The 22,648-nt window shown below is 58.1% G+C and overlaps 1 protein-coding gene and 1 long non-coding RNA gene across 3 annotated transcripts; one reads left to right on the forward strand and one right to left on the reverse strand.

The window, feature by feature from the left end:
• Positions 1 to 5,868: 5,868 nt before the first annotated feature.
• EFNA3 (ephrin A3) lies at positions 5,869 to 14,478 on the reverse strand. Of its 2 annotated transcripts, XM_046683427.1 has the most exons (5): positions 14,330 to 14,478; positions 8,002 to 8,315; positions 7,476 to 7,541; positions 7,214 to 7,291; positions 5,869 to 6,998 (listed from the first exon to the last, which is right to left on the reverse strand). In XM_046683427.1, the coding sequence occupies exons 1-5, from the start codon at positions 14,455 to 14,457 to the stop codon at positions 6,868 to 6,870; spliced, it is 717 nt and encodes a 238-aa protein (XP_046539383.1). In that variant the 5' UTR covers positions 14,458 to 14,478; the 3' UTR covers positions 5,869 to 6,867. The 2 variants fall into 2 exon arrangements, with proteins under 2 accessions (XP_046539383.1, XP_046539382.1); XM_046683426.1 differs by lacking the exons at positions 7,214 to 7,291; positions 14,330 to 14,478 and adding an exon at positions 10,367 to 10,636.
• LOC124251024 (uncharacterized) lies at positions 10,713 to 11,819 on the forward strand. Its single transcript, XR_006891663.1, has 2 exons — positions 10,713 to 10,800; positions 11,439 to 11,819. It is a non-coding gene; the product is annotated as an uncharacterized LOC124251024 (long non-coding RNA).
• Positions 14,479 to 22,648: the final 8,170 nt, after the last annotated feature.

A 22,648-nucleotide genomic window follows, 5' to 3' on the forward strand; every position in this document is an offset into this window, starting at 1 on the left:
AAAAGAGCTTCCTCTCCTGCCACCTTCTGGCAGTAAATCCACCCATTTTTAACTCAGGTCTCTGCTTAAGTGCTTTTGGCTAAAGGAGAACCTGCTGCTTCTGGTCCCCCGGGCGGCCACAGTCTCCCTGGCCTCCCCGCCCTCCCTAGCCCCGGAAGGCTCATCGACCGCTCAGATGCTCCCAGCTTCCCAGCCAGCTGTCCCAGGAGAAGAAGCCCATCACTGCGGGCGCTGGTTCTGGGCACCCAGGGCAAGCAGCCCCTCAGCCAGGACGCAGATTCTCGATAGAACCTCTAGAGGGCGCCATGCACCTAGACACCGTGGGAACGGTGCCCGCAGGATTGCCCCGGGGAGGGGGGGGGTGGGGGGAATGGGGCGGCAAACTCGTGCCCAAGGAGGGTGTGCATGTGCATAAAGGCTCACTGTGTGAAAGGGTGTGCTCTGCTGCGAGTGTGAATGCTTTTGTGACTGCTATGCTACGAAACATAAACATAATAGCCTCTGCCCTTTTGGTCATGGCAACACTTCTGCGCGGCCTGTCTTCCCTCCTAGTCCCCCAGCCAACACCCACACCCTAGCTGGCAATCTGCCAGCCATCCCTCAAGCCTCTCGTCTCTCCAAAAGCTTTGCCTGACAACTCTGCCCACAGGCCTAGCCAAATGGCCCTTTTATTCTGGGCTATGTACGTAGTGTGTAGCCCAGTGCCTGGGGTGTGCTGAGCCTTCCAGTGGTGAATGCTCCCAAGGCCCTTGTGGGGGGCCTTCTAGGGGTTCCCTGAGAGCATCCTGTTTTCCTACTGTCAGACCAGGTTCTGTCAGGCCTGGAAGGGCACCCAAGTGACAGGCCTCAGGACACCAGTATATGATGGGGGTGGGGAAGGGTGCTCAAGGTCCCTGGGAGGAATGGTGGTGGGTGTCTGTGTCTAATGCTGGGTGTGGGCTCGTGTCTCCGTGTACACATGGATGTGAGTGAGAAGGCCCTGACTCACTCTGTGTTTGTGAGTGTGTCTGGATGTATCCTTGGAACCCTAGGGGTTGTTTTTGTGTCCCATGTGGCTGTTTCCAGAGTGTGAACATGGCACGGCTCTCCCCCACACTCCACCTCTTCCTTCCCCTGGACTTTCCCAGACTCCATGCTTTGTCCAGTCAGTCTGGCCGCTGCCCTTCCTGGCATGAAACACTGTTTAGTTGGGACTGTCAGCGTGGTTTGTGTTGGCGAGTGTCATCTGTTGGACACCAGCCCTCAAGTGTATCACCCTGTGTGACCCTGGATGCAAGTATGGCTCAAGGTGTCTCTGAGCCCTTCCACTTGTATGTGGGCTCATGTTTGTATGCGTGTGTTAGACAGTGTGACATTCCTGTGTGTGCAGATGCCTGTGAAAGGTGTGAGTGTGGCTTTGAAGTGTGTTGAACACGCATGCTGAATGCGTGTGGAAGTGGCGAAGGAGTGTGTGTGTCAGAGCTGCTGCCTGTGGTGTAGGGGGCGGACGTGGCCTGTGTGCCTGAGATGCCTGGGCTGCCCCCTCTAGCCCGTGAGGCCCCTTCCACTTCAGCTGTGTAAACAAAGCCCCTGCCTTCCTTTCTGAGGCCCCTTCAGGGTTGTCATCCCCCAACCCTCCTCCATGAGCAGTGACTTGATTGACTGTGTGGGGTCGCAAGGTTGTGAGGTTATGTGACTGGGTGTGAACTGAAGTGTGCAAAATTGTGTGTAAGGGTGAATGAGAGGCCCTAGCGTCCCCTGGCTGACACCAGCCTCTCAGGGGCAGGTTGGGGACCTCAGGCCACTTGAGCTCTCCCAGGTCCCTCGGCCGGTTCATCCACCCTTTTATAGCCAGGCTTGGTGACAGTCCTATTGTTACCCCGGGCCAGATGGTGTGGTGGATGCTAAGAATTTGCTGCTGATCCTCCGGAGCAGGGGCCACATCTGCACTGCCTCTGCCCCCAGCCCGAGCCCTGCCCAAGCCAGAGGCTGGCCCTCCCCAGGGTCAGCTCCCAGGCCAGCATCCTTGGGTTCTGCTTGAAGCTGCTTTTCCTGCTCTGAGCCCAAAGTGTGTCTGGCTGGCCTGGCCCCAGCACATCTGGGCTATTCCCTGTGTCAGCAGCACACTTCCCAGTTGGTCGTCCAGGGGCTAAGCTACTCAGCCTGTGGGTCCTCACCCCGTCTCACCAGTGTCCTCATGCCAGCCCATGCCCCCTACCTAGCTCGTGTCCTTCATCCCCACCTGTGTCCCCCATCCCAGTCCATGTCTCTTGGTCCTAGCTCTTGTCTCTCCATTCCAATCCCTGTCCCCTCCCAACCATGTCACCACCACATCCAGCCCACGTCCTGTGTCCCCCCAGCCCAGCCCAGCCCATGCCCCTGGGTTTGCTAACTGTGCAGAAAAGGAAGGTGAGGGAGAATATGTAAGACTTTGGGGCTGAGTAGCTCTAGGCTGGACAGGTGTGGACTGGGCCAAGTCCACTCCCAACCCCACAGCATCCAGCACTGGAGGGAGGGAAAGAAGGGGGTAAGGGTGGAGAGAAATTCTGGGATGGAGGGTGGGTTGGGACCTCTCCCTTCTGCCCCAGACCTGAGAACAGGCTGAGTCCAAAGCCTCCTCCAGGGCAGCCCCCTGATCCCATCAAAGGCCAACATTGCAGGCCCCCCCACCCAAGGGACAGGGCTTTCAAGCCAGCCTGGATTGTAAACGGCCCTGCTCCTCTTCCCTACCCACAGCCAGAATGAGACCAAACAGGGAGGAAGAAGACCCTGCTCAAGGCCAGTTAGCTGCCCATCAGGAGCCAGCACAGCTGGCTGAATCGAACTCCCCTTGCCTCAGGGCCCTGTGCTTTGGGGTGGGGACAGCACAATTGCAGAATGTGCAGGCCCGGGGGCACCATCTGGCAGCCATCAGCAGATTCTAAGGGCACCCCCGGTGCTACAGTGTGGCGGCAGGAAGGAGGTGGCTTAGCCTGGCCTTCTTTTCCCCTGCTGTCATCCTGTCGTCCTGTCATCCTGTCCCCTCGGCCCAACTCCCCTAGTGTCTTGCCCAGTCCCATATCCGAAGCTGTTCCATTTTGCTCCGTGCTGTCCTACCTGCCCTGTCCTACCCATCAGCAGGTATTGAGTCTGGACTGTGGGCCCCTTCCTTCCTGCCCGCCAGCCCCTACCCTCATTTGTACCTCCAACCCTTGCCCTCGGGCCCTGCCACTGGGGTCATCTCCCCCCTGCCTTGGCCAAGACACCCTGGGATGTGCAGACCTTGGTACCACAAGGCAGGGGCCCCAGGCCAGGCAGGCTTAGGTCACTAATGTCTGTCCATCTAAGTGCTGACCCCATACCCCACTCCCCCTTAAGTGCTCCGGGAACAAAAACCTCGCCTGAGGGAAGATCCCACAGGACCCCAGAGCTTCCTGAAGCCCCAGCCTCAGGGGAAATGAGAAAGGATCTTTGAGGTGACCGGTGCTTCCTCCTTACTCCCTGCTTGTGGTGGTTTAAGAAGTTCCAAATACCAGCCTTCAGTTCAAGATGCACATCTTCTCTTCTGGGTCATTGTACTGTGGTAGATAAAAAGATGGGGGTTCAGGACACCTGAGTTCCAGTTCTGGCTCTGCCATGGACATCTAATTGACTGTGGGCAAGTCGTTTGCTCTCTCTGAGACTCAGTTTGCCCATCTGTAAAATGTGGGGTTTGGATTTGGCTCACTCAACCCAGATCTGAGGTCCTTTGATGTCTTTCTCCAAAAACTCCGAGTGACTTTGGTGGAGGGGGTGACAGGAGGCAATCAGGTTTTGTGGGAAAGGGTTCCAGTGGTCAGAGCCTGGTGATGGTCAGACCCACTATGAATGCCAGCCTTATCAGGCTGTGTGACGCTAGTCAAGATACATAGCCTCTTAGACCCTCAGTCTTTCCATCTGTGCTATTGAGTTGGTAAGGTTTTCAAGGGCACGATGCTTGCAATGCACGTAAGGCACTGGGCTCAGAGTCTGGCGCATCGTAAGAGCTCAGTCAGTGGAAGCTGCCTTGTTCTGGCTCCTGCCCCCAAATGCCTGGTCCTCACAGTCTTCCCATTCCCGGATCTTTGAACTCACTAGGTCCCCCCCATCCCAGCCGACCAGCCCCTGTCTCCAGGGTCCTGGGATTTGGGGGAGCCTGCAGCCTAGGCCCACAGCTGTGGCTCCTTTATGGGAGCAACCCACACTTCTCAGCCTCAAGGCCTCAAGACTCTGCCCAGTCAGGCCCCAGCTGTGTGTACCTCTTCCTTCCTGTGTCCCCAGGCAAGAATGCACTTTTTCCTCCTTGTTCCCATAGCTGCCTGGCATTTAACCATGTAACACTGGTTATATCATCATATGTGTATGTATGTGTGACTGGCTCCTCTTCACATATCAACACAGGCTAAATTATGAGCTTATTCGAGGGTAGAGACTGTGTCTTCTTTGCATCCCTGGTACCCAGGATAGGGCCTGGCACTCAGCCGATGCTAAAAAAATGTCGCTTGAGTCCATGAACAATTGGATGGGTGAGCCTACCTGTTCAGCCTTGTCTCCGGGTAGGGAGCCTCTGACTGGCACACTGGCTGCCCTTCGTTCTTCCCTCACCTGCCCTCCCACCGCCACTCCTCCTTGCTCTGCCAGCGGGAGACCTACCTCCTCTCCAGGGTCCAGCTGAAATTCCATTTCCTATGTTTTATGAGTATGGAGGGGGAGAAGACACAGTCCCTGCTGCCCAGGGACTCTCACAATGCAGCTGCTAAGAGCAACAGAGGCACACAGGAGGGGCACTCACCCAGGACCCAGCCTGCTCACACAGTGCCAACTAGAGAACCTGGTTGGGATGGATGCCAAGGGTGCACAGCTTGGCAATGGGAAAAAGGCACCCCCTCCCTGGACCAGGGCACTTGGTTGGACAGTGAAGCCCGGGCAGATTTTGGCCCCTGTGGGCAACCCCCCCACGCAATGCCCAACCCTATCACCCTGACCTCACCCAGCCCGGGCAGGGCTGAGGCTCCTGAGGAGAGACCTTCGACTGCTTCCTCCACTGTCAGTCTCACCTGTCCCTCCCTCTCCCGCCAGACGCCCGGTGCTGCAGTTACGCACCACCCCAGCACCAGCAAACGCTCAGCCTTTGGCCATAACATTTTCAATGAATAAAATAAGATTACAAACGATTATAAAGGAAACCAATTATATTGAAACACACTAATCAAAACATTTACAGTTTTGGGTATAGTAATATATATGCTTCTTTATTAACACATTAAAAACAAGGAGGGTCTAACAACTACAGTCATTTCAAAGGAATGATGAGAGTAAATGATATTTTGGGATATCTTCAAAAACTATAATGCAGTCTGAAAACATCTGTGATTTCTGTTGGTTACAAAGTCACAGGCACTGTTCAAACTATTGTGGCTTGTCGCCCGACTACATCAGAGAATGTTAAATTTCAGTTACAGGTGAGTGAAAACAAAGATATAATTTTTTTTCTATCTAGGTTCACAGCCCCCCTGAAACCCATAGATCCCAGTCAAGAACCTCTCATGACAGATGGACTAGGAAGAAAAGGAGAATAGCGTCATTGAGAGCTGAATATCCCTCTGTCCTCAGACCCTTTCACCAACCCTGAGAGAGATGAATTATAACCCAAAATTTCTGATGAGATACTTGAGGCTCGGAGAGGTTGAGTGAGTTCCCCAAGGTCATCCAGGCCCAGCTCAGAAGCCCCTGGGGCTCCCTCCACACCTCCTTAAGGGAGACAAGCCACAGAACAAGGTGCTCAGTTGACCCTTTGGCCCCAGAATCCCCTCCACCACCCAGGTCCTGTGACCTGTGGGGTTTAACCAGTGTACAGAAGGGCAATGGCCCCTGGAAATCACACACACTCAGTTATTTTTATCTCCAGTTTATTTTTTTAGACTAAGAGCAGAATATGAAAGTCACAGCCAAAGCACTTGAAAAAGGCCCAGGAGGATGGGTGGGGGCCACAGAGGGTGAGCAGGGCAAGGTCCTGGGAGCTGGGTCCCGGCTCAGGGCTGGAGGGACAGGGGCATTGTTGTCTCACGGTCTCCAAAAGTGTCTGTGCGTTGCATAGGTCCTGTCTTCACAGAAGACAAAAGAGGGGCCAGGGGGTCCCCCAGTGGGGGGGCCTAGCCTGGTGGGGAAGGGTCTGAAGCTGGGAGGGGAAGTCAAGGAAGGTCGGGGGTTAAGGAAGGAGAGGGACTCTGTCCGTCTGTACATTATATATAGAGATATAGAGTCTGTACATGCCTGCCTGGCACCCCAATGCCCACCCCTTGTCAACGTTGTCCACTACCCGCCCACCCAGGGGTGTCTACGTGTAAACTTGGATTCAATCCAAACCACAAACCTGGGAGTGGGAGTGGGGGGAGGAGGACATGCTTATTGCTGTAAACAGGGGAAGAGGGCAGCAGGCGATGCCACCCCCTCGCCCATCTAGTCCCCTCCCCATGTTCTGCCCCTAGAGGAGAGTGATGGGGTGTCTCCCATGCTTTGATTTGCGCTCTCTGGGGCATATTTGTCTCTCTGGGGGGACAAAGGGCGGAGGGCACCAGGGGTCAGAGAAAGGTACCAGGGGTAGGGAGTCCTGAACACTGCCCTTTATAGCCCCCCAGTTTGGTACCAAACATTACCAGAGCCACAAGGCCACCTAGGACCCGTGGCTGTCCCTGCACCTGGTCCACTACAGTGCCCTACGTTGGGGGGGAGGGGGCAGAGGGGCGGGCACATACGTATGGTGCAGAACCCACAGCCAGCCTTTGGAGGAGGGGTCTAGGCCCCATTGGCTAGGCTTCCCTTCAGAGGCCAAAGGCTCCCCGCTCTGTCCCAGCCCCACCCCATCTCTCCCTGCCAAGGGAGGGGGCAGAGCTAGGAGGCCAAGAGTGTCATAAGGAAGAAGGCGATGCCCATCGCCAGGGGCAGGTGTTCCCGCTTGGGGCTGGTCCCGCTGATGCTCTTCTCAAGCTTGGGCACCTGGGGGTTCTCTCCCTCAAAGTCTTCTGTGGATAGATGAATAGACAGACTGGTGAGGGCTGGGCTGCGCGCCGGGGCGGGGGCACGCGGCAGCAGCAGCAGCAGCAGTGGAGCTGGGGACGTGACCACCCACGGGGTAGGAAGGATCGGTGCCCCAGCGCAAGGCATGCAAGGTGAGCAGGCACCGGGGAGGGGGCTGCGGTTCCAGCAGTGGCCACCAGAGGGCGCTGCGCAGACTCACCCAGCACGTTGATCTTCACATTGGGGCCCATGGTGAACTGGGGGAGAGTGGGGACCGGCTTCTCCCCGGAGTGCGATGCTGCGGGGTGGGGTGCGAGTGGGGAGAGAGGAGGGGAGAGTCAGGGCCAGGATCCCCTCCCCCTGCTACGGCTGGGGAACGAGTCCCTCGCCTGTGCTCTCCGCCCCCACCCCCAGGAAGGCAGGGGAGCCCCAAAGCAGGGGAGCCGAGAATAGGGTCGCGGCTGGGAGCTGATTATACTCACTGGAGGCGCAGCAGACGAACACTTTCATTCTCAGACACTTCCAGTGCAGGTTGTGGGTGGGCGTGGCTGGGGAGGAGATGAGGCCTGAGTCACTTTCTCCCGATTTACACCCCACCCTCACTCAGAAACTCTCCGTCTCACCCTCTCCAAAATGTCTCTCCCGGGCGGTCTCCTTCAGTAGCTCCCCTACCCTTTGGACACTGGTCTCTGTGGCTCCGCCCTCAGCCATAGAAGTCCCTTTGATCCCACCTCTCAAGAAACCCTGACTCTGAATGGCCCTCACAGAAACAGTGACTTTGCGACCCAAACTTCAGACTGTCACCAAACCTCTCTCTTAGCCTGGCGACCCTATCTGAGCTGAAACCGTGAGGCCCGATCCCCACGCCTCGTCCCAGGGTATCACTCCTAGCGATTTCTGAAAGCGAGGCAGCCGCGTTGGCCCGCCCCCGGCCCCCCGGGACTCCACCCTCCGGCTGTCACTCAGACACTTTTAGGCCCCGCCCCGGCCCGCCCGGCAGTCACTCACAGATGTAGTAGTACTCGTGGCCGGCGTGGAACTCGTAGCCCAGCGAGAAGGCGCTGTAGCGCTGGAACTTCTCCGAGAACTTGATGGGGCTGTGGGGGGCGTGCGGTCGGTTGCATTCCCAGCGCTTGAAGCCCTGGCTGGCGTTGCAGGTGCGGTAGCCCGTCCGGCTCACCATATACAGCACGTACTGCTCCGCCCCGCCTCCGGGCCCTGGCCCCGCCCCGGGGCCCACCCCCGAGCTATTGTAGTGCGGGCAGTAAATATCCAGATAATCATTCACGTTCACCTGCACCGTGTAGCCCTCTCGCCGCAGGCTGTGGGGAAAGGAAGCGGGTCAGAGAGAAGAAACCCCAAAGCCAACCCGTTCCACCTCACCGCTCCGCAGACCTTCCCCAGGGTCCTCGGAGCCTCCCGGCTTTTTTTCAGAGCTTCCTCTCTTCTCAGTCCCTGTCTCCGTCCCCAGGGCCCTAGTGCCGCCAGTTCTCGCACTATCCTTCCATGTCCACTCTTTGTTCTGTCCTTCTCCTGGTGGCCACCAGAGGGGAGCAAAAGCGCAGGGAACCCAGCCTGCCTCCAAAGGAAGAGAGGCGGGGGAGAAGGGTGGAGGGAAGAAGGCAACGTCTGCTTTGGTTACCACAGAAACGGCGCAGGCCCCTGCAACTCCCAGACCCAGGCCCGGATTTCCTCCGTCCATCCTCCATAATTCACCAGTGGGGAGGAAGGATAGAAGGAATGGAAAGGAAGGGTGAAAGTGGGAGGGATGCGCACCCTCCATGCCTCTGCCAGCATGCTTTCCTGCGGCTGCCAGTCCACCCCCAAGGCTAGTCCGACAGGACCTGCCCTCACATTCGCAGGTATGGAGGCTTCATGCATATACATGCATAAGTTCTATGGCACATACACAAATATGTCCACCGCCCACTCACAGGCGGCGTGCGCATAGAAAAGCTAGGTTGTACATGTGCTTGACTCACATGCCAGTATCGGTTGACCCCAGCAATCTCAAGCTCTCCCCCTGCCCTTCACACACACACACACACACACACACACACACACACACACACGAGGCACATGCTCTCTCTACAGTATCAAGAGCCTCTGTACCTTGAGTCCCACTGACCTCCACCCAGAGGCCATGGGCAATTAGGTCCCAATAGTGTGACATAACAGACCAGGGAGCTAAGGGACTCAATGCCAAGGCTCCATATGGTATCATGCCAATCAGCCAAAACTTCTGTCTCTATACACCTCCCTTCTCAACCTGGGCACCACTGCCCCCTTCGTGAGGCTTGGCAGAGTAGCGGGCATAGTGCCCAGACAAGATGGCTGTGCCTCTTACATCCCTGATCCTTCTATGGGACAGAGAAGCAGATGCTGGGTCCCTTGTAATCCCCACCTGCCTTGCTAGTCATCATCAAAGTGTTGGTCGTAAAGCCCTCAGTGGTGGTACTGGGTGGTGTGGGGATGAGAGAAGCATCCGAATGGAGGAAGAAACTCAGAGAAGGAGGCAAGAGTTTCCCCTAATCTCCTTCGGGGTGGAATGCATACGTCTTGGCTGGGAGAGGGGAGTGTGGTGGACACAGGAAGGCATGGGGTACTTGGCAAAATGTCAAACCATTGGGGTCCCTGGGAACTCCCTGAGGGGAGAGACTCGCTCCCCATGTCGCCAGGTACCTCCCAGGTCCACAAACAGTAATTAGATCCATTAGGAAAACGAACCTGGAGGCCTCTTCATGGGTGGGAACTTGAGGGTCCCTCCCCACCTTACCGTACTTCTCTGGCCTTGCCCGTGCTGCCCCCTCCTCAAGCTCCTTTCCAGGCTGGCATTAAGGCAGACAGATGAGACCCGGTGCTTGGGCACAGCCTCATTGAGTCATCAAGAATGCCACCAGCCCCACTCGGTTCCCACGGGAGTGATGGGTCACTCAGGCCCCTCCCTGGCCCTGGCACTCAGGTGGGCAGGAGTCTTGGCCTGGGGCACTGGGAGAGCAGGAAAACGGGTTAGACCAGGCCTACCTCCCAGCCACCACCCCAGGCTTGCCTCTCTCCCCAACTCCCAAGTCTACTGTTCCTCTCCCACAGGCTTTCAGGAGAGGGCTACCAGTGGTAGGGTGCCAGCCTGGAGCAGCTGCACAGCCACACTGGGACCTCTGTCCTTGAGCCTCACCCAGGTTTCCAGCCCTACTCGGAAGTAGCCCCTCCCTGGGGCACTGCCCAGTTCCCCCTATAGCACACCCTATTCCAGTGGGGAGTAAGCCAGAGCCAGAGGTATTCCTACAGGCACATTGGTTTCCTCAACCGGGTGGGCACTAGCCTTACTGAAAGGTTGCTGAGCAACCACAAGTGAGGAGAAGCCATTTCTTACCTATCCCTGGGCTGGGTGGCAGGAGCAGCCCCTGGAATGTCCCCCAAGCTGGGCACGTGGGAGAAAGCCCTGCTTGTGGAACGGCTGTGCCCAGTTGGTATCTGGTGGACAGGGGGGCCAGATGGACTGGGTGCCAGGAATCCCCAGCCACAACTCCTGGGAGACTTGAGGTGTCTGCCTGGCTTGGGCGCTTTAATTGAATCTGTCATCGTCCCTGCCCTGGCAGCGAGGAGGGAGGTGCCGCTAGGCCCGGGGAAGCTCCGCAGCTAACCCGTCCTCCAGGGCCGCACCTCCCCAACCTACGGCCGCACCCCCTCGCGGGAGCTGGGGGGGCTGGGATCTGGAGACTGGTTGTGCCTGTCCCTTCAAACAGTTCTCTATTCTTCCTCACTTCATCCCCTACGAGCCTCCTACCTCTCTCGCAGAAAAGGCAGGTGAGTGTCGACACACCCCACTGGGAGGGGGTGCCCCTTCACCCCGTTATTTCGTCTCTCCCGGCTCTCCCCGCCCCCAGTGCGCATTCCGACCCCTCTCTTTCACTCCAGCGCTTTGCCTGCTCAAGCCTGGCGAGATGGGCAGCGGGGGAGCAGGGAAGGAGCAAACCTCTCCCTCCGGGGCAATTAGGGGCAGGTAAACAGGGTGTGTAACAAGACCAGGGAGTAGGGAGAGGATCCCAAGGGGCCCTGAACTTAAGTCCCTGCCCCCACCCTTAGACGCCGGGATGCAGAGCTAAGGAAGTGGAAGAGGGATGTAAAGACACCGGACCCGGGTTCTCCTTCCCTCTCGCGCGCGCCCCCGAGGCCGCGCGCTGCTCGCTCCAGCAGGCGAGGCCAGACCACGTGTGCGCGGCGTGGGGTCCGCGCGCCCGGGCTGGGGGCCGGTGGGTGGCGGGAACGCTCGCAGGGCAGTGCATGCACGCTGACACCCCCGCACTCCCTCGGGCGCCCTGGGCCTCCGCACCTCGCCCCGCCGCGTCTTGCCATCCCGGGACTGGGTCCCCAGCTTCTCGGGCCCGCGTCGGGTGGGAGGGAATCAGCGCGCCCCACATCCCCGCCCCTCCTCCCTGCGACAGCAGCAGCGGCGGCGGCGAAGGTTTATTGATCTGCAGCGGCGGCGAAGAGCGAGAGACCCGCCGAAAGCGAGACACAGAGAAAAGGAGTGAGAGAGACACACAGCGAGAGGGGAGATTAAGAGACCTATTCACTGCGAGAGGAATGGGAGAGAGACACAGCGAAAGAGCGGGGTCCAGAAACCGAGAGAAAGAGGGAAGAGAATGAGAACGGAGAGAAACTTGGAGAAAGGGGGAGATGTAGAGGCCGATCCAGAGAGGCCCACAGTCAGCGGAGACGGAGATGGAGAGACGCAAAGGAGAATATCAGGGACAGGGCAGGGAGGAAACAGAGAAAGACCAATAGGGACATAGTAGAGCCTCAATAAATATTTGTTGAATGAATGTTTGAATGAAAGAGAGATCAGCAACAGAAACATTTCCGTGATGAAGACACAGGTAGGGAGACAGCTAGAGAAAGATGTTCCTGAGGCTTCTTGAGATAAGGGCGAATACCAACACCCTTGCTGAGTTCTGCAAAGAAATGAAGCACAGGGGGCAACTATTTGGCCACTGACTGGTCTCCCTACCCGCCCCCCCCCAATTCAATTCTGGGCTCAGGGATCCCTCGACCTCACACTCGCATGCGTCCCTCTAGTATAATCCCCCCATCCCTAGTTTCTAGGCCAGGTTGGGAACAGGTCTCGCCTATTCCAAGGGATCAAACGGAGAGGCTGAGTAGGGGGCAGGGGGCGAGATCGCGGCCGCTGTGCAGGGCACTGCCCCCAGGTCTGTCAAAGGAGGCCGCCGCACGTGTCCCACCAGCACCCTCCCACGTGACCCCCAAGAGGCGGGGTCGCAAGACCCTCTCCACGTGACCCCAGGGGGCAGAGACCCTCCGCACGTGACGGGGGGGGGGGGGGGGGGAGCCAGGAGCCCAGCTCACGTGACCGGGAGGAGGGGGCGCGGGAGCCTGTAGCTCGGCAGGGCCCCGCCCCCAGCTCCCTGGCCCTCTCCACTGCCGGCTCCGGAGCACGTCGCTCTCACGATTTATGGGGCCGCGGCTGCCGCAGTGAGGGAGCCGGGGAGCCCGGGCGCAGCGGCAACAAAGGCCGGGGAAGAGAGGCGGGGGCGGCGGCGGCCTCCCGGCCCGGTGCGCATCCCCTCCTACCTCTGCCGGTCCAGACCTGCGGGGGAGCGGGGAAGACAGAAAGGAGGCTCCCGGAATCCAGGCTTCCCCACCCCCTCCCAGGGCTTTCACCTGCGCCCAGGTGTATGCGGGGGAGGGGAACCTGATCAACAACATACCCCCCCCCCCCGCCATTCCCGCATCCCCCTGGCTCCAGCTTCCCCTAAGAACGAGGGGGTACCCGAAGGGTGGTGGGAAACCCGGGGCCCCTCACCTGCGCACTCTCCACTCCCCTCCAGACTCTAGCAGGGCGGAGGGCGGACGTGTGCGTCTGGGGGAGGGGGGAGGAGTAGATAGAGCAGGGGAGTCAGCCCCTAGGGCCCCCCGGAGTTCTCTGAGTCCCGCTCCGGGGGGAGGAGGGGCCGAATCCCCACCCCCGAGGTTTCCATGGGAAGCGAGAGGGGGGCGTCGTTGGCTCATCCCCACCCCCAGTCTGACACTCCGGGCGCTAGGAGGGAGAGAGGGGGAGGCGCGGAGCCCCAAACAACAAAGAGCGGAGCGGTGAGCGGCAGCCCCTCCTCCGGGAGGTTGGGGGTCGCGGCCGCCGGCCCTCCCGGTCCCTTCCCCTCGGGCCTCGCCATTTGCTCCCGAGTCGCCCCCCGGAGTGGGAAGCCAGAGGCAGTGTCGCCGCCGCTGCTTGGGCAGGTGTGACAGTGACCCCCCACATCCCCAGGGATCCCCCCAATACACAGGCACACACGGAGGCAGCCAGGGTGATACACACGGCGGCTCGGCGGGGAGGAGAAGACAAGGGCAGCGAGGACTGAGCAGAACGAGGACCTGGCTCCGCAGCCGGCACCCAGCCGCCGCGCCACACACCCGGGGAAACCACACGGCCGCCCTGACACCCGCCCAGACCGCGGCGGCGCCGACAGCCCAAGCTCAGACGCGGCCGGCCACGCGGACAGCGACCGCAGCCCCCTCCCCGACCCGTCGCCCGCTCCCACCCCGAGACGATCGCCGACGCAGACACACAAATCACACACTCAGACACACACGCACACTGACAGCCGCGCACGCCCGCTCACACTTGGAGCCACACGCCGTCCCCAGCCCGGGCGTGTGTGCGTGTGTGACACGCCGACATCTCCCTGCCTTCTTCTCTTTCGCCAGTACCCCATGTTCCCATCCTAGCCAAGCAGCACCCCCAGGGCCCCCAACTCGGCGACCCAGCCCCAGCTCACCCCAGCCAGGCTTATCCGCACAACCAGGGCAACCCATTCGCCTTCGTTCTGAGGAGGTGCTGGGTTGGACTCCCTGCCTCAGCTCTGGACCCCACTTTTAAAAGCAGAAGCCCTAGACAGAACCCCTTGAAACCCTCACGTCTGAAAACAGGTCATCCCTGGGCCCCCCAAGTGCGGCGGCCTATCCCCAGCACATTGGTACTCCTAAACCCCGGCCCGGCCTAAGTGGGTGAAGACGGGGGGCTGTGGGACGGAGGTACGCTATTCTAGCGGCGGGTGTGGAGAGAAGCCAAGGTGGGGTGGGGTGTCCCTGAGAAGCCTCCTCCGCACGGCCCAAGCCCTCCTTACTATACCTAAACAGCCTCTTTCAGATACCCCCCGAGTTTCATAGACGCCCACAGAGTCTCCCTCTCCCGCGCCTCCCAGCCCCCAGCGGTGGTCTCCTAGGACTCCCACCCCAGGTTCCCCCAGGACTTTCCCGGCCCACCAGCTCCCCCTCTCACAGACGCGGGACGCACGGGCTCCCTGGGCCCCCGACTCACTGCTGGTTGGAGCTGTTCCAGTACACCGCATGCCGGTTTCCCAGCGCCCCCCCGGGCCCCTGGGCCAGCAGCGGCAGCAGCGGCACGGGCACGAGCAGCAGCAGCAGCAGCAGCGGAGCCGCCGCCATCCCCGGAGCCGCCGCCGCCGCCGCCCCCCGACTGAGCCCCGAGCTCCCGGCTTCTCGCTTCCCAGCTCCCTGCTGCCGCCGCCGCCGCCGCCGGCCCCCGAGCCTTAGGCCACGCCCCCAGCCCTTCCCTCCACCCTCCCGGGCGCGCCGCCGAAGCCCCGCCCCTGGCGCGCTCCCGCCAGGCCCCGCCCCACTCGGGCCTGGAGCGCGCGGCGCGTGGGAGGTGGGGACCGTGCTGCCCCCTCGAGAGCAATCGGCACGCTTCTCGCTTCTCCCTGCTAGGTCTGATTTGCTGCCGCCGGTCGTGGGCCTTCTGCTCCCCAGTCTGGAGTTCCCGGGAGAAGGATTAGGGAGGCCAACATAGGCATCTCGATCTCCTGTGAGCACACTCATTTCTGGGATGGGATGAAGGAAACTTGAAAAGAAGCTGGGGAGTCCAGGACCTCTTAATAAGTATAACTAGATCCCCCTCCTTTACAGTCTAGCTTTCTGCTTCCTCCATGCCCCTCTTCCCATGTGGATGAGGAGTCAGGTGGGTTCGAGAGGGTGGTGGAGAAGCCCTCAGCTGGCACCAAGGACCTCACAGCTGTTGACCTAAAGCCCCCAGCTGAGCATGAAGCTTATTTTTCTTGGAGGTGGGGTAGAGGAGCTCAGCTCCCAAGAATGGCAACATTGGGTGCTGAAGGCTATTTGGCAGTCCAGGGACAAGGAGAGAGTCAGCTAGAGCAAACCAGGCTTTCCTGGGACACCTACAAAGGATTCCTCACTACACTTTAAGCAGGGGCCCCTCCCAGTGCAGCCACTGGTGTCCCCAGGCATTGTTAGTCCTACTCTCCCAGATGCTGATGAGAGGGCAGAAGGCAGAGCACCCTGTGTTTCAGCTCTCACCACAGTCATTGTCCTCACAGTGACACCCCAGCACAGACATTGCACACACACATTCAGGAGAAAAGGCAGAGACACCCAGAGGCAGAGAACATGGAAACACAGGCACCTGACACAGACATACAGGCACACAGAACCCCTCGCAGACACTCTCAGACAACTAGAGATCTGTAGAAACATGGGCACTTAGATACACAGACATAGGAGTGCACACCCAGACCCATGCACACACACAAACCCACGTGCACCCTCAGGCACACACACAGCTCCATGCTCGCCTCTTCTCTCTTCTTTTCCTAGGAAGTAGAAGTTGAGGGAAAGGGTCTAGAAGCGAGACCTAGGGGTACCCACCCCTTTTCTCTTCTCTTTTGGAGAGGCTCAGACTAAGAGTGACCAGGAGGACCAGGTCCCAGACCAGATTCTCAGAACCCAAGCCAACCACTTGTGCCCAGGGAGACAGGCGTGATACTCGTCTTCTTTACTGCAGGAGAGAGGACATATGGGCACCCTTCCTCCGTTCATCTTTGGCAGGACAGGGGTCCTGACCACAAGTCGACCCCAGGTGCTGGGTTTGGGACAGGGCAATGCCATTCAGAATAGGCCCTGTGCCTAGCTGCTGCCAGGCAAGAGCAGGCGCTGTCCTCCCTTGACTCCTCTCCACCCCAGGAGATCTCCTTTCTCTTCTCAGGAGCCAGAAAATAAATTAGGCCCTTTGGGGGTGGGAATGGGGGACTTTGCAAACAGCTCTCCCTCCCCCTAGCCTCCTTGTCCCCGGAGAGATTTGTTTCACTCAAATGATGCTAACCTGCCTCCTCTAGGTGCCACAAATCCCAGCCCCCTCCCTGCCTACCCACCCTCCCTGCTCTGCAAAGGGAGGCTTCTCTCTGTAGGCCCACAGTTGGCAGAGAGGCTGCCCATATTCACAGGGAGTGGGAGCTTGCTGGTTTGGTCTAGGACTTTAGATTCCATGTTAGAAGCCCTGTTGGTAGAATCTGGGTCCCGCTTAAGGATTTGGGCCCTTTTCTATAGGGCCCAGATACTCCCTTAGAATCCAGCACCCCACACCCTGCCCCCCAATAACTGAGCCCTTCTCTCAGGAATCTGGAGCCCTTTCTATAGGATTTAAGCAGCTCTCTCTATGGGGTCTGAGCCTCTGGTATTTTGGTTTTGAGACACTCTCTATAGGGCCTAAGTTTCTGTCCATGGGATTTGGTGCTCTGTCTATCTGGGCCTCTAACCAAATCAGCTGCTGGCTGATTTGGGCTTTTGTGAGAATTAGAAAAAACACCCTCTATGCAGACCCAGTCCTTAGGGTGCATCTCTTGGCAAATAGTGCCTTTGTGTAAATACAAAGGTGCCACTTCCTTAAGCGGGAGGTGGCCCTATGTGTCTCCCCATCTTTGTCAGAGAGCTTGGGCTTATGTCAGCCTCTACTAGCCCCATGGGTGGCTCCTTTGTACCATGCACAAACTGCCCAACTGCATGTGGCGGTTCTGACCATAGGACATGCGCTTCCAGCTATAATGCCTAGGCCTGTGTATAGGCCTCTATTCATGGGGCCTGGGCTTCTCCAAGGATTGAGTCTCTGTGTATAAGATCTGGGCCACTGTCCATATGCTTGGGACCTGATCTGAAGCCTAGGCCTCTTTCTGTGGCATCTGGGTCATGGAAGGACCCAGGCCTCCATCAGTGGGGTCTAGGCCTGTTGATAAAGGTTTATGACTCAAACCTTTCCTGACTGTAACCCACAGTAAGATTATATTTTGCATTTACAATACAGTACATACACATGCACACACACACACATTCACATGCAACTGAAACAATGTTTCATGAAACAATACTTACTCTTATTACCGAGGATGCACTCATATTTTTCTTCTGTTCTATTCTTAAAATTAAAAAAAAAAATAAATAGAAAGCTGGTTGAGACCCATAAAATGGATTTCTTGATTTCATTATCTCTCTTGGGTTATACCTAGTTAGACACACTGGTGTCTAAGGCCTGGGCCCTGACCAACAGCTCTCTGTGGGGTGAGGGCATCTGTGGAGGCTGGGGTTCTCTCCATGAGGCTGACCCTCACTTTCTAGGGCCTCAGGCCTCTTTTCTCCTGCCCTGCAATCTCTGCCTTCATTTCCCTCTGACCCTCGGGCTTGCCAGAACACTGCTGGCTGCCATGTTTCTCTCCAGAGGCACTGAGCTCAGGCCCCTGGGAACTCTCTGAACATGGTGCCTCCCCGCCTCTCCCCATCCCCCCCCACCCCCTGGGGCCAAGGAAGCAGGGAGCTGAACAGGTCGAGGGCAGAGGGAGTGCTCAGGCTGGACCCAAGGCGGCTCCCGGGACATCGGGTGGCAACCACAGAGCTGAGCTGTGTTCAATAAATCATGGAGGCTAGGGCCTGGGGGAGGGGGAGGCCAGGAGGGAAGGGGGGCTGTGAATAAATAATTCATTAAACAAATAAACAAGGAGCCTATGAGAAGGAGCATTGGGCACGCCTGTGAGCGGGAGAGGCAGCCGCCAGCTCCAGACATGAAATATTCACAGATTCCGCACCTTGCACAGGGCCCATGTGTGTGCCCCAGTGCAGGCAGTCTGTTGGTGTGGTCCTAACATGGAAACCTGGGTGCCAGCATGCCAACAAGGAGGCCAATGCACATATCTTCTGACTTCCCAGTGTGTGTGTCAGCATGGCTGCGTGGTGCCCTAATGTCCATGAGTTGACGTGGAACCACACACACGACTGACAGCAGGGAACCCAGTGCACTGATGTGTGGTCCTGGACACAGGAAATTAGGATGCGGGCCTTGCTGGTTGGGGTTGGAGTGTAATAACCTCTGTTTCTAGTCATACCCTTATCCCTCTAATGAGTCCAAGAAGCTAAGAAGCCTGAACCGGGGGCCCTCTCTGGAGTGTTACACTAGAGGTGTGTGTGAATCCTCTGAATGTGCTTCAAGGAAAGCTGGGAGGAGGCAGTCGTGCTTAGCAGTTCATAGGATGGGCTTGGGTTCGAATTCCGGTTCTACCACTCATTGGCTGTGCTAGTCCCTGTGCTTCCCTGAGACTGCTTCCTCGTCTGTAAAATCGGGATAGGAACACCCTACCTTGAGGAGCTGGTTGTGCGAGCATTCAGATCCACGTTTGGGAAGCACTTAGCACAGTGTGTAGGACCCACAAGGAGGTTGACGAATGGAGGCCTCATCATCACGGTATTGAGAGGTTATCTCCTGAGGTCCCTCACCCAGACTAGACTTTCCATTTGTCCCCCCATCTCCAAGCTTCTCTAAGAGCTGTCAGAGTGGGCGAGGTAACCGAGGGCTTGGGGAGTAAGGAGGGGGTAGGAAAAGATTAGATGGAATGAGGGGGAGGGGAAGTTACAACCAAAAAAGGAAGTCCCGTTCTTGACAGTGTGGAAGGAGGGGTTCTTGACCCTCTCCTCAGACCTCAGAGCCTCTCTTTAACCCCTAAAACTCTCCCTAGATCCAGACTCTCTTCTTTTTCCTGCCACCAAAATTTGGCTTTCTAGTTAGTGGCTGCAAAGAGACAGAAGGAACGAGGGTAGAGGTCTCTGAGTAGCTTCGCAATTTCCTTGCTGCCCCCCCCCCCCGCCCCCCAATGCCAGTCCTCACTGCCAGAACTCTCGCCCCACCCTCTGCCTAGTGGTCAAGGGCTTACCTGGCAAAGATGGCTATGTCTAGGCAAAACCCTGAGAAGTGGCACCCCAAAGTGGGCGGGGAGAATCCAGGCTGGAGAGAGCCAGGGCCAGGGTGGAGTACCTGGGGCCTCCAAGTAGGCCCCAGCATTCCCCAGCCCTCTCGTGTCCCCTGGAAAGGATCCGCTCCCAGTGGGAGAGAGCCAGCAGACAGGTCTGAGCTGGCCTGCTTCTCCGCAGACAGAAGAACAGGCTAGGGGAGGGGGCCTGAGATCTAGGTGGGGAGTGGTGGCTATAACCCCCATGTTTCCTCTGGGGAGCCAGGGGCAGAGGGGACTACAGCCTCGGCACAGCCTACCATAGCCTGGGGTCCAACCCTTTGCCTCCCTTGGCCAGCCTTTTGCCACTTGGGGAGCCAAGGGTCTGGGCCCCCAGGTGTGAAGATGGTGCCTGCCCACCCCTTCCCAAAGAGCCAACATCAGTTCTCCACTTCCCCTCCCCTGGGCTGGGCAGGTTCAGGCTAATCTGTGCAAGAGCTTCACAGCAAACATTGATCTGTAATAAAACCACAATGTATGTTCAGGAGAAGGGATTCCAGACACTCAGAGATCCAGACAACACACGTACACTCACACACAAACACACAGATGCAAAACATACAGCTCTGGGAGGGCAGACACCAGCAGCCCTGAAAACGCAGCTAAACATGGACCCACACTGAGTCAAATCCACAAGAATTATTAGTTCTACACATCCCCTCCATGCCAGAAACTTTGTCCTTCAAAATCCAAGCCTTCCCTGACAGCTCACTTTCCCTGTGTTCCCACAGCACTTTGTGCATAGCTCTATAATAGCATTTGTTGGCCAGTTTGTCTTCTTGAGTAATCTGAAGATTCCTTAAGGGAAGGGATCTTGTCTTATTGAAGCGAGTATCCCCAGCATCGAGCATGCAGCCTGGTATTTAGTTAGTAGGAGTAGGTGAGGTGCTTAATAAATAATTGTTGAATTGATGAATAGAAGAATAAATGCATTCTGACGGTGGGACACCCATGCCTAGAATCCCTCAGAAGCACACAGAGGATAACCAGTGCCTGCTGCTCATGCCTCTGGCCCCACCTTCTTGTCTCCTGGTCCCCTGACCTTACTGCCTCTCGGCTTCCTTTCTCCCTCTTCCTCAGTGTGAGACCATGAATTTGAGTTTCACCTGAGGGCTGGCAGGTAAAGTAAGGGCTAATGACACCTCATTAATGTTTAATTGGAGGAAGGAAGCTGCCCTGGCACCAGACAGGTGGGTAGGCCTGCCCCTGGCTGGAAGCAGGCATCCCCAGCTCCAGCACCCTGCCAGGCATGTGGGTGATTTGGCCCTAGAGACCCTCACCCCAGCCTGGGGCACCTCCCCCCACCATTTGCTTTGCCAATTTAGTCTCTAGGTAGTACAGACCAGCCCTCCCCATCTGTCACCAAACATCCAGAGGAGAGGCAGACTTTTCATCCTTTTTCTTTTAGCTAGGCTGTGCCCCCTCCCACCCCGGGAGACACTAGGGGCTGGGAAGAGGGGTGGGGTAAGGAACTGGACAACTGAGAGAAATTAGAGCCGCTAAGGGATGGATTTGGGATACAGACAAGAGACAGGGCTGGGGATGTGGAGATGTCTGCCCAATTTGACCTTAAATGAAGAGAATGCAAATGAGATGCAGACGATATGCAGATAAACACAAGGATCTCAGAATTAACATTCCGGGTGCCGCGCCTAGGACCCCAACGCTGCTGCCAATACTCCCCTCTTGGGTTGTGGCACTGACCCTTACTTTGAGTGAGAAAAATATCTCAAGAAAGATCAGAGCTTGATTGGGCTAGGGCTGCAGGAATTGGGAAGCTGAGCTCCATCCCAGCCTCCCCGCCCCCAGCCCAAGCACCACCCAAGCTGCCACTGGAGCTCAAGCAAAGACCACTCTCCAGGTTACGCTCGGACGCACCGTCGGTTGCTATGGGGACCCCCTCACGTTCTGGCCTGAACCAATGGGCATCACCGCCGATGACCTCATGCCCCAGGCCCCGGGATTCTATTGGTTATTTGGAAGCCAGCATGCCTCTTTCCAACTGCGTCACCACTGGGGATCCCCCGACGACCCCAGCTGGTGTGGCCGACTGCAAGAACGACGCGCTGGGAGCTCACAGTTTGTTGAATGAATAAGGAAAGGGAGGAAGGAATTAATGAAAGGGTGGAAGAAAAAAGGGAGGGGTCCCATAAAAAGACCCAAACTTCAGGATTTAGCATCTAGGGAAAGAGGGCTGTTTAAAACCTCAGAAAGTGTGGAGCAGGATCGGGACAGCGATATAGAGTGATGCAAAGACGAGGGGCGTTGTCGCATTGTTCGGCAGAGACTAGGGCAGGCCCAGCAAATTGAGGGCCCCACCCTTGGCTGTCTAGCGCCGCTGAGTTTAGGGGAGATCGGTGACGCCCCAAAACTTGCAGTCCTGCCCAGCCTCCTGGAACCGCGCCCCGGAACACGCCCTGAGGACTTCTCATGGGTAGGGCCCAGTCCCCGAGGACCGCCCAGCGCCTTTGGCCCGTCTCGGCCCCATAAGCGGACTTGGCTCTCGCTTTCCATGGGGACGCACCCCGGGACTGAATCAGCTGTCCGCGCAGGGCCCAGGCTGGGAGGAAAGTGGATGTAGGGAGGACTGGCTTGGCTTGAGGCCTGCAGCCGGCGGGCCCGAGTTTGCGACCTCCCCCCGTGCAAGTGCGCGGCTGCCCTGCCGAGGGGTCCGCCCTTGTACCTGCAGGGAGCCTGGCGGCCGGCGAGGGCGTATGTCTGTGTCAAGTGTACGCGTCTGACTGAGAGTGAGGGCGTGTGTCTGAGTGCGGGAAAGCCGGCCGGGCCCCGCGTCTCTTTCGCACATGCGTTCTTGTCAGCGGCGGATCCGCGCGCCGGCCCGCCTCGGGAGCGAGCGCGCCCGGCCTGGCCCACGAAGAGGGGGGTGTCTGGGGTCACTGGGAGTCCGGTGAGACCCCCACAGTCCTCAGTGCAGGACAGGGTTTACTAACCAGTCTCCCCAGCGTGCCCCGCCTATGGGTTTCACTGGAGAGGTGCAGTACAGTAAGTTTCCACGGCTACATATAGACACCCTCCTGGAGGACAGTAGAGACGCAACTGGAACCCAGGACCAGAAGACAGAGCTCAAAGCTCATCCTTCAGCTCAGACTCTACTCTTTCTGTACCCCAGCCCCTCGCCCCCGCTAAAGATCGTGTTTTTGGGTGAGGGCCCTGACAGACGAATGCGCAAGCACACGCAACTACAGATATGGCATTTTCTCAAAGTGGCCTCGAATGGGGGAAGGAGTCGACTCGTGTCTGCTCCGCCCGAGGTGTGTCCTTCACCCCAGGCCTCAGCCAGAGCAATGGAATTAACCTAGAGACCGGGGTCTGACCTAAGAGTCCAAGGGGATGAGGAGGGGGTTCACGATGTCCAGCATTTCGCGGTGTCGGTCAGTCTCTGGACCCCCAGCCTCCACCCCCCACCCCCACCCCCGCGTGTTCACACGCCGCCTCTCGCTGCCGCAGCCGGCCCGAGCTAATCAGCACAACATCCACCTATCGATCGCTGGCTCAGTGCCAGGCGGGCCGGCACCGTGCCAGTGGAGGCTGCGGGG

Source organism: Equus quagga, chromosome 13 (genome assembly GCF_021613505.1).
Source record: "Equus quagga isolate Etosha38 chromosome 13, UCLA_HA_Equagga_1.0, whole genome shotgun sequence".
Classification (NCBI taxonomy): domain Eukaryota; kingdom Metazoa; phylum Chordata; class Mammalia; order Perissodactyla; family Equidae; genus Equus; species Equus quagga.

Excerpts from the sequence above, each read along its gene's own strand:
- EFNA3 (XM_046683426.1), bottom strand. The coding sequence starts at position 10,575 with ATGACAGATTCAATTAAAGCGCCCAAGCCAGGCAGACACCTCAAGTCT. Across the intron at positions 8,316-10,366 it reads GCCACCCAGCCCAGGGATAG|CCTGCGGCGAGAGGGCTACA; the intron begins GTAAGAAATGGC and ends CTTTCCCCACAG. Across the intron at positions 7,542-8,001 it reads CCACGAGTACTACTACATCT|CCACGCCCACCCACAACCTG; the intron begins GTGAGTGACTGC and ends TCTCCTCCCCAG.